At 54.9% G+C, this 12364-nt stretch overlaps 1 protein-coding gene across 1 annotated transcript in view; it reads right to left on the bottom strand.

Annotated features, from left to right (window-relative positions):
• The window catches only part of LOC116958418 (POZ (BTB) and AT hook-containing zinc finger 1-like), a 64347-nt gene that overhangs the window by 30601 nt on the left and 21382 nt on the right, over nucleotides 1-12364 (bottom strand). The window contains 5 exon segments of the mRNA XM_076056733.1: nucleotides 490-639; nucleotides 641-694; nucleotides 696-749; nucleotides 751-774; nucleotides 9688-9752. Coding sequence (XP_075912848.1) covers nucleotides 490-639; nucleotides 641-694; nucleotides 696-749; nucleotides 751-774; nucleotides 9688-9723 — 318 coding nt within the window. The 5' untranslated portion in view covers nucleotides 9724-9752.

The following is a 12364-nucleotide window of genomic DNA, read 5'->3' as shown; positions in this document are numbered from 1 at the left end:
ACCACCCCTCTCACCCCTCTCCCCCCCACCTCACCTGCGTGTGCGACTGCTTGATCACCTCCTGGCAGATCTCGAGCACGGAGCGCAATGAGCAGGAACTTGGCGGCGGGTCATGAGCTTACCCTCTCCCTCACCACCCTCTCCCTTACCACCCTCTCCCTTACCCTCTCCCTCACCACCCTCTCCCTTACCCTCTCCCTCACCACCCTCCCTCACCCTCACCACCCTCTCCCTCACCACCCTCTCCCCTCACCACCCTCTCCCACCCTCTCCCTCACCACCCTCTCCCTCACCCTCTCCCTCACCACCCCTCTCCCTCACCCTCTCCCTCACCACCCACCCTCACCACCCCTCTCCCTCACCACCCTCCCTCACCACCCCCTCACCCCTCTCCCCCCCCACCTCACCTGCGAGTGCGACTGCTTGATCACCTCCTGGCAGATCTCGAGCACGGAGCGCATGAGCAGGAACTTGGCGGCGGTCATGAGCTCGGGGGAAGCTTTCGAGGCGCACCACGATCTTGGCCGTGTACGCAAAGTCGAGGATGTCGCGGAAGACCTTGGCGCTCATTGTGTGCATCTCGAGCTCGCGCAGCGAGTTGTCGGCGTCCGAGGCGAACAGCGACTCGAAGTAGTCGGAGCCAGGCGGCCAGCACGGCCTTGTGGGCCGGGAACGACTGCTCGCCCACCTTGACGAAGGACGTCGCAGAGGCGGCTGCCGGCCTTGCGCTGCCCGTTCAGCTTGGCCAGCCAGCTCGGCGCTATGGCGGCTCACCTGCGAGGGGGTGTGGGGGGGAGAGGGTGAGAGGTGAGAGGGGAGAGGGTGAGGTGAGAGGGGGAGAGGGTGAGGTGAGAGGGGAGGTGAGGTGAGGTGAGAGGGAGGTGAGGGAGGGGAGAGGAGGTGAGGGAGGGGAGGGGGAAGGAGGGGAGGGGGGGGTGAGGTGAGGGGAGGTGAGATGAGGGGGAGGGAGGGGAGGGGAGGGAGGTGGGGGAGGGGAGAGGGAGGTGAGGGGGAGGGAGGGGAGAGAGGGAGGTGAGGGGGGAGGAGAGGGAGGTGAGGGAGGGGAGGGAGGGAGGGAGTGAAGGAGGGGAGAGGGAGGGGAAGGAGGTGAGGGAGGGGAGGTGAGGGGAGGTAAGGGGAGGTGAGGGAGGTGAGAGGGAGGTTGAGAGGGAGGTGAGGGAGGTAAGGGGGAGGTGAGGGGAGGTGAGGGGAAGTGAGGGGAGGTGAGGGAGGGGAGGTGAGGGAGGGGAGGTGAGGGAGGGAGGTGAGGGGGAGGTGAGGGGAGGTAAGGGAGGTGAGGGGAAGTGAGGGGGAGGTGAGAGGGAGGTTGAGAGGGAGGTGAGGGAGGTGAGGGGAGGTGAGGGGAGGTGAGGGGAGGTGAGGTGAGGTGAGGGGGAGGTGAGGGTGGGGAGGTGAGGGGAGGTGAGGGAGGGAGGGGAGGGAGAGGAGAGGGAGGTGGGGGAGGGAGGGAGGGGAGGGGAAGGAGGGGGTGGATGAGAAGAGACACGATTCGTGTGCAGTGAGAGCGAGATCGGTGAGGGGGGGAGGGGAGGGTGGAGAGGGAGAGGGGGGATATCGGAAGGAAGCCACTGGGAGCCATGCCACTTGAAATCATCTTGATTGAAAAGTCGACTCTTTAAAACAGAGACCCACAGACTCACTACACAGACCCATAGACTCCCCACACAGAGACCCACAGACTCACCACACAGACACCCACAGACTCACCACACAGACCCATAGACTCACCATACAGAGACCCATAGACACACCACACAGAGACCCATAGACTCACACAGAGACCCATAGACTCACACAGAGACCCATAGACTCACACAGAGACCCATAGACTCACACAGAGACCCATAGACTCACCACACAGAGAGCCATAGACTCACACAGACACCCACAGACTCACCACCACAGAGAGCCATAGACTCACACAGAGACCCATAGACTCACACAGAGACCCATAGACTCACCACACAGACCCACAGACTCACACAGACACCCACAGACTCACCACAGAGACCCATAGACTCACCACACAGAGACCCATAGACTCACCACACAGACACCCACAGACTCACCACACAGAGACCCATAGACTCACCACACAGACCCACAGACTCACACAGAGACCCATAGACTCACCCACACAGACCCACAGACTCACACAGAGACCCATAGACTCACCACACAGACCCACAGACTCACACAGACACCCATAGACTCACCACACAGACACCCACAGACTCACTACACAGAGACCCATAGACTCACCACACAGAGACCCATAGACTCACCACACAGACCCATAGACTCACCACACAGAGACCCATAGACTCACCACACAGAGACCCACAGACTCACCACACAGAGACCCACAGACTCACCACACAGAGACCCATAGACTCACCACACAGACCCATAGACTCACACAGACACCCATAGACTCACCACACAGAGACCCATAGACTCTTCACACAGAGAGCCATAGACTCACCATACAGAGACCCATAGACTCACCACACAGAGACCCATAGACTCACCACACAGAGACCCATAGACTCACCACACAGACACCCATAGACTCACCACACAGAGACCCATAGGCTCACCATACAGAGACCATAGACTCACCACACAGAGACCCATAGACTCACCACACAGACACCCATAGACTCACCACACAGAGACCCATAGGCTCACCATACAGAGACCCATAGGCTCACCACACAGAGACCCATAGACTCACCACACAGAGACCCACAGACTCACCACACAGAGACCCATAGACTCACCACACAGAGACCCACAGACTCACCACACAGACCCATAGACTCACCACACAGAGACCCATAGACTCACCACACAGAGACCCACAGACTCATCACACAGAGACCCATAGACTCACCACACAGAGACCCATAGACTCACCACACAGAGACCCATAGACTCACCACACGGAGACCCATAGACTCACCACAGAGACCCATAGACTCACCACACAGACCCATAGACTCACCATACAGAGACCCATAGACTCACACAGACACCCATAGACTCACCACACAGACCCATAGACTCACACAGACACCCATAGACTCATCACACAGACACCCATAGACTCACCACACAGAGAGCCATAGACTCACCACACAGAGACCCCATAGACTCACCACACAGAGAGCCATAGACTCACCACACAGAGAGCCATAGACTCACCACACAGAGACCCACAGACTCACCACACAGGACCCATAGACTCACACACAGACCCATAGACTCACACACAGAGACCCATAGACGCACCACACAGAGACCCATAGACGCACCACACAGAGACCCGTAGACTCACCACACAGAGACCCGTAGACTCACCACACAGAGACCCGTAGACTCACCACACAGAGACCCACAGACTCACCACACAGAGAGCCACAGACTCACCACAGAGACCCATAGACCCATCACACAGAGACCCATAGACTCACCACACAGAGACCCACAGACTCACACAGACACCCATAGACTCACCACACAGAGACCCATAGACTCACCACACAGAGAGCCATAGACTCACCACACAGAGACCCATAGACTCACCACACAGAGACCCACAGACTCACCACACAGAGACCCATAGACTCACCACACAGAGACCCACAGACTCACCACACAGACACCCACAGACTCACCACACAGACCCATAGACTCACCACACAGAGACCCACAGACTCACCACACAGACACCCACAGACTCATCACACAGAGACCCATAGACTCACCACACAGAGACCCATAGACTCACCACACAGAGACCCACAGACTCACCACACAGACACCCATAGACTCACCACACCGAGACCCACAGACTCACACAGACACCCATAGACTCACCACACAGAGACCCATAGACTCACCACACCAGAGACCCATAGACTCACCACACAGAGACCCATAGACGCACCACACAGAGACCCAGAGACTCATCACACAGAGACCCATAGACTCACCACAGAGGCCCATAGACTCACCACACAGACACCCATAGACTCACACAGACACCCATAGACTCACCACACAGAGACCCATAGACTCACCACACAGACACCCATAGACTCACACAGACACCCATAGACTCACCACACAGACACCCATAGACTCACACAGACACCCATAGACTCACCACACAGACACCCATAGACTCACCACACAGACACCCATAGACTCACACAGACACCCATAGACTCACCACACAGAGACCCATAGACTCACCACACAGAGACCCATAGACTCACCACACAGAGACCCATAGACTCACCATACAGAGACCCATAGACCCATCACACAGAGACCCACAGACTCACCACACAGAGACCCACAGACTCACCATACAGAGACCCATAGACGCATCACACAGAGACCCATAGACTCACCACACAGAGACCCATAGACTCAGCACACAGAGACCCATAGACGCACCACACAGAGAGCCATAGACGCACCACACAGAGACCCATAGACTCACCACACAGAGACCCATAGACTCACCACACAGAGACCCATAGACTCACCACACAGAGACCCATAGACTCAGCACACAGAGACCCATAGACGCACCACACAGAGAGCCATAGACGCACCACACAGACCCATAGACTCACCACACAGAGACCCATAGACTCACCACACAGAGACCCATAGACTCAGCACACAGAGACCCATAGACGCACCACACAGAGAGCCATAGACGCACCACACAGAGACCCATAGACTCACCACACAGAGACCCATAGACTCACCACACAGAGAGCCATAGACACACCACATAGAGACCCATAGACTCACCACACAGAGACCCATAGACCCATCACACAGAGACCCATAGACACACCACACAGAGACCCATAGACGCACCACACAGAGAGCCATAGACTCACCACACAGAGACCCACAGACTCACCACACAGAGACCCATAGACGCACCACACAGAGAGCCATAGACTCACCACACAGAGACCCATAGACTCACCACACAGAGACCCATAGACTCACCACACAGAGACCCATAGACTCACCACACAGAGACCCACAGACTCACCACACAGAGACCCATAGACCCATCATAAGAGAGAGCCAGACTCACCACACAGAGACCCATAGACGCACAACACAGAGACCCATAGACTCACCACACAGATCCATAGACGCACCACACAGAGAGCCATAGACGCACCACACAGAGACCCACAGACTCACCACACAGAGACCCATAGACGCACCACACAGAGAGCCATAGACTCACCACACAGAGACCCATAGACTCACCACACAGAGACCCATAGACTCACCACACAGAGACCCATAGACCCATCATAGAGAGAGCCAGACTCACCACACAGAGACCCACAGACTCACCACACAGAAACCCATAGACTCACCACACAGACCCATAGACGTACCACACAGAGACCCATAGACTGGCACAGAAACTCATAGACTTATATAATCATCACACAAAGAGCCAGACTTATCACACAGAAACCCACAGACTCACCACACAGACCCATAGACAGACCACACAGAGACCCATAGCATCATCACACAGAGGACCCATAGACCCATCACACAGAGACCCATAGACTGGCATAGAAACCCATAGACTTATAGAATCACCGCACAAAGAGCCATCAAACAGAGACCCATAGCGTCATCAGAGACCCTTAGCATCATTACACAGAGGACCAATAGATGCACCACACAAAGAGCCAGACTCACCACACAGAAACCCATAGACTCACCACACAGACCCATAGACGCACCACAGAGACCCATAGACGCACCACACAGACCCACAGACAGGCATAGAGACCCATAAACTGGCATAGAGACCCATAGATTCACCACGCAGAGACCCATAGACGCGCCAAACACAGACCCATAGACGCACCACAGAGACCCATAGACGCACCACACAGAGACCCATAGACTGGCATAGAAACCCATAGACTTATAGAATCACCACACAAAGAGCCATCACACAGAGACCCATAGCATCATCACACAGAGGACCCATAGACGCACCACACAGAGACCCATAGACGCACCACACAGAGACCCATAGACGCACCACACAGAGACCCACAGACTGGCATAGAGACCCATAGACTCACCACACAGACCCATAGACGCACCCCACAGAGACCCATAGACTGGCATAGAGACCCACAGACTGGCATAGAGACCCATAGACTGGCATAGAGACCCATAGACTGGCATAGAGACCCATAGACTCACCACGCAGAGACCCATAGACGCGCCAAACACAGACCCATAGACTGATCACCCACAGACCCATAGACTGGCATAGATTTTAGATTGAAAGCGATTATCTTTAGTTTGCTTGTTGTTGTGTTTGGTTTGCTGTCCTTCCCCCTCACGCATCTCCGATGAGCACGGTTAGGCTACATACGGTGGTGTTACAGAAGAAATACAAAAAAAGACAAAGATGTCCCGTATAGCCTTAACAAACTGTAGGGGCAAGTGCTGTTAGCGAGCGGCACCTATGAAGGCCGGTAACGGTACACGAGGGGGTGGGTGGCCAGCACCACGCCCGGCCGTCTTTGTCTCCCCAGTGGCGATGTTTACTACACTACCGCACCAGGTACTCGTTTTGAGGCTGGGTCGACCTAGGGGAGGCCCGGGACCAATTCAGGCAATCGTCACTGCTGTTGGCCGTGAGCGGGAATCCAACTCGGATAGCCGGGTTCATAGCACAGCGTAGCGCTAACTACCTTTGCTGTCCTCCAGACAGTCTCGTCCCTTCGCCTGATGAAGGCCGCTTGTGTTGTGGCCCGAAACGTCGTGAGAACATTAATGTGTTATTTTATTTTATCGATGTATTATTTTATTCTCATTCTACGTGGTGGTGGCTTTACCGAAAGAACCAAAGAAGGTACTACACTACCGCTCCCCTGTGTGTGTGTGTGTGTATGCACGCACACACACACACCGATAACAACACCCGCCATTCGCCACCGAGTGACGGTGACGTCACCACGGCGGCTGTGCCAGGCCCGGTGCACTCCGAGGCAACGTGAAATGTCCAAGGGCTCGCTGGCTCGAGGTCACGGGACGGACCCAGCAGGTGCCATGGGGTTTGGCTGGACGAGACTGGTAAAGATGCACCAGCAGCTGTACCCCAGCTGTGCGACAACTTGCTGCATTTCATCCGCCCGGCGCTCCGCTCGCTGCCACGGAGTCGTGAGGGCAACCGATTGCATACGAGGCTTCGCAAATGTGTGTGTGTGTGGAACTTCTTTCCCACCGTCCGTGGCCAACCTTGCAAATTGGGGAGTCGCAAGCCTCTAAAAGTCACTCAACTCCCGTCAGTCAACCACCGGCCCCATACACCCACACACTTATTCATACACTCGTTCACCGCGCTGCAGCTCACAACACACCCGGCCACTCGTCCACACAATCAGCCACGCACTCATTCGCCCGATCGCAGGCCACGGGGCTACACACTCAACCAACTCATCCACACAATCACCCACGCACTCATTCGCCCGACCGCAGGCCACGACTGCACACTCAACCAACTCCTCCACACAATCACCCACGCACTTATTCGCCCGACCGCAGGCCACGACTACACACTCAACCAACTCGTCCACACAATCACCCACGCACTCATTCGCCCGATCACAGGCCACGACTGCACACTCAACCAACTCATCCACACAATCAGTCACGCACTCATTCACCCGACCACAGGCCACGACTACACACTCAACCAACTCATCCACACAATCAGCCACGCACTCATTCGCCCGATCACAGGCCACGGCTACACACTCAACCAACTCATCCACACAATCAGCCACGCACTCATTCGCCCGACCACAGGCCACGACTACACACTCAACCACTCGTCCACACAATCACCCACGCACTCATTCACCCGACCACAGGCCACGACTACACACTCAACCACTCGTCCACACAATCAGCCACGCACTCATTCGCCCGATCACAGGCCACGACTACACACTCAACCAACTCATCCACACAATCAGCCACGCACTCATTCGTCCGACCACAGGCCACGGGGCTGCACACTCAACCAACTCATCCACACAATCACCCACGCACTCATTCGCCCGACCACAGGCCACGACTACACACTCAACCAACTCATCCACACAATCAGCCACGCACTCATTCGTCCGACCACAGGCCACGGCTGCACACTCAACCAACTCATCCACACAATCACCCACGCACTCATTCGCCCCACCACAGGCCACGACTACACACTCAACCACTCGTCCACACAATCAGCCACGCACTCATTCACCCGACCACAGGCCACGGGGCTGCACACTCAACCACTCGTCCACACAATCAGCCACGCACTCATTTGCCCGACCACAGGACACGACTACACACTCAACCACTCGTCCACACAATCAGCCACGCACTCATTCGCCCGACCGCAAGCCACGGGGCTACACACTCGACCACTCGTCCACACAATCAGCCACGCACTCATTCGCCCGACCGCAGGCCATGACTGCACACTCAACCACTCGTCCACACAATCAGCCACGCACTCATTCGCCCGACCACAGGCCACGGGGCTGCACACTCAACCAACTCATCCACACAATCAGCCACGCACTCATTCGCCCGACCACAGGCCACGGCTGGACACTCAACCAACTCATCCACACAATCAGCCACGCACTCATTCGCCCGACCGCAGGCCACGACTGCACACTCAACCAACTCATCCACACAATCACCCACGCACTCATTCACCTGATCACAGGCCACGGGGCTACACACTCAACCAACTCATCCACACAATCAGCCACGCACTCATTCACCCCATCACAGGCCACGACTACACACTCAACCAACTCATCCACACAATCACCCACGCACTCATTCGCCCGATCACAGGCCACGGGGCTGCACACTCAACCAACTCATCCACACAATCAGCCACGCACTCATTCGCCCGATCACAGGCCACGGGGCTGCACACTCAACCAACTCATCCACACAATCAGCCACGCACTCATTCGCCCGACCACAGGCCACGGGGCTGCACACTCGACCAACTCATCCACACAATCAGCCACGCACTCATTCGCCCGACCACAGGCCACGGGGCTGCACACTCAACCAACTCATCCACACAATCACCCACGCACTCATTCGCCCGACAACAGGCCACGGGGCTGCACACCCAACCACTCGCCCAATGCCAACACCCGCGCCATTCGCCACTACGTGACGGTGACGTCGCCACGGCGGCTGCGCCAGGCCGGGCCGGGTGCACTTTGAGGCCACGAGGAAGTGTTGAAGGCTCGCTGACAGGAGGAGGTCTCGGGATAGAAGCAGGTGCCGTGGCTTGGCTGACTAAGATGACCGGTAGATGCACACCGGCTGCGCCCCGCAACTGCGCCGACTCGCTCTACTTTAGCCGCCCGGCGCTCCGCTCGCTGTTGTGAGCGTCGCTCCTCTGCCCTCCGTTGTTGTTGTTGCTGTTGCTGCTGGAGGACGACTGCCCCCTACTGCCCGGCAGCAGCGGCGGCGGCCTTCGCGAGCCTCCTCCACACAACCACCACCACCACAATAATAATAAAAAATAATCGTAAAGATACGCACCTGGTACATGTAGCCCCCGTTCCAATTGCCCTCCATCGCTGCCGCTGCTGCTGCTGCTGCTGGCACTGCTGTTGGACATAGGGAACGGGGAGGGGGGGGGGGTTGGGTCACAGGGTCAGAGAGGTGGTTCACTGCGAGGTTCAACAGCACGCAAAAGTCCTCGCTCAAGTATTTCGCTGGGCGGGGAGGAACTCTAGCGCCGACTCGGAACGTCACGCTCGCTTAGTTTTACGATATATTTTTTATTTATTTTACCTGGGTGTAGAGCTGCTGCTGCTGCTGCTGCGTAGGTAGCTAGTTTGTCAGAAGCGACCTGCACATCGCGAATGCGAGCAGCTCAAGCCAGTGGGCTGATATCATCCTCATCATCATCACCACCATGTGGACATTTTATAGGAGCAGCCAAATATTCTGACTACATGTTTCCTACGGACCCACTCATAGAGACGCACAGAGAACCATACTCATCGAGACCCACAGAGACCCATACTCAGAGACCCACATAGACCCATACTCATCGAGACCCAGAGACCCACAGAGACCCACATAGACCCACACTCAAGAGACCCACAAAGACCCATACAGACCCACAGAGACCTATACTCATAGAGACCCACTCACAGAGACCCATACAAAACCACATAGACCCATACTCAGAGACCCACAGAGACCTATACTCATAGAGACCCACTCACAGAGACCCATACAAACCCACATACTCAGAGACCCACAGAGACCCATACAGACGCACAGAGACCTATACTCATAGAGACCCACTCACAGAGACCCATACAAACCCACAGAGACCCATACTCAGAGACCCACAAAGAACCATACAGACCCACAGAGACCTACACTCATAGAGACCCACTCAGAGACCCATATAGACCCATACTCAGAGACCCACAGAGACCCATACAGACCCACAGAGACCTATACTCATAGAGACCCATATAGACCCATACTCAGAGACCCACAGAGACCCATACAGACCCACAGAGACCTATACTCATAGAGACCCACTCACAGAGACCCATATAGACCCATACTCAGAGACCCACAGACCTATACTCATAGAGACCCACTCACAGAGACCCATACAAACCCACAGAGACCTATACTCAGCGACCCACAAAGACCCATACAGACCTACAGAGACCTATACTCAGAGACCCACTCACAGAGACCCACATAGACCCACATAGACCCATACTCAGAGATCCACAGAAATCCATACAGACCCACAGAGACCTATACTCATAGAGACCCACAGAGACCCACATAGACCCATACTCAGAGATCCACAGAGACCCATACAGACCCACAGAGACCTATACTCAAAGAGACACACTCACAGAGACCCATACAGACCCACATAGACCCATACTCAGAGACCCACAAAGATCCATACAGACCCACAGAGACCCATACTCAGAGACCCACTCACAGAGACCCATATAGACCCATACTCAGAGACCCACAAAGATCCATACAGACCCACAGAGACCTATACTCATAGAGACCCACATAGACCTATACTCAGAGACCCACAAAGACCCATACAGACCCACAGAGACCTATACTCAGAGACCCACTCACAGAGACCCATACAGACCCATATAGACATATACTCATAGAGACCCACTCATAGAGACCCATACAGACCCACAGAGACCTATACTCATAGAGACCCACTAACAGAGACCCATACAGTCCCACATAGACCCATACTCAGAGACCCACAAAGACCCACAGAGACCTACACTCATACAGACCCACTCAGAGACCCATACAGACCCACATAGACCCATACTCAGAGACCCACAACGACCCATACTGACCCACAGAGACCCATCCTCATAGAGACCCACAAAGACCCATACAGACCCACAGAAACCCATACAGACCCATACTCATAAGAGACCCATAGTCAGAGACCCACACTAAAACTAAACTAGTTGCAAGTTACCAGGAGTAAGAAGGTCCCACTGAGTTGCTGCTGCTGTGTAGCAGCTCTACCAAGTGATCTGCCAAGGACCATTGAAAACCATCACTTTACCCTACATTTCGGGGATCACAAAAAAATATCTCCAAAATCTTGAATAAACACAAGATCCAGGTCCGATTCAACACGTCACGTAAAATCCGTGATCTGGTTCCGTCTGTAAAAGATGCGATTCTGGACATACAAACTAAGTTGCCTCTGTGGTAGTAGTTACATTGGAGAAACCAAACGACATGTCTCAGACCGCATCCGTGAACACAAAGCAGACCTAAAAACACGGTAGGACCAACACCTCGGCCGTGGCAGATCACTGTTATAATTCGGTAGGCTCACATGACATTGACTTCTCCAAGACAGAGGTTCTCTGCAAGCCATCCGGCTACCATGAGAGATTCGTTCACGAGGCTATCCGCACATACAAGCACAGAGACAATTTCAACCGAGAAGATGGATTCTGGCTTAGCAATCATTGGAAGGATTTGATAAACCATTTCGGGTCTTAATTGATTGTTCACGCTTAAGGTGGCTTTCAGACCGCATCCATTATTTTCCTCTCCCCCCTCCTCTTTTCCGAACATAGATGGAGTCGTCCATAATAAAGGTTTTTTGGGTTTAGATCGCGTTATTTATAAATGTGTCGTAACCCTCCACCACCCGACACGGCCAATCAGC

This window comes from Petromyzon marinus, chromosome 77 (genome assembly GCF_048934315.1).
Source record: "Petromyzon marinus isolate PM22_M1 ecotype Great Lakes invasive population chromosome 77, UKy_Petmar_22M1.pri1.0, whole genome shotgun sequence".
NCBI classification, from domain to species: Eukaryota; Metazoa; Chordata; class Hyperoartia; order Petromyzontiformes; family Petromyzontidae; genus Petromyzon; species Petromyzon marinus.
This window is presented reverse-complemented; position numbering and strand designations above follow the sequence as displayed.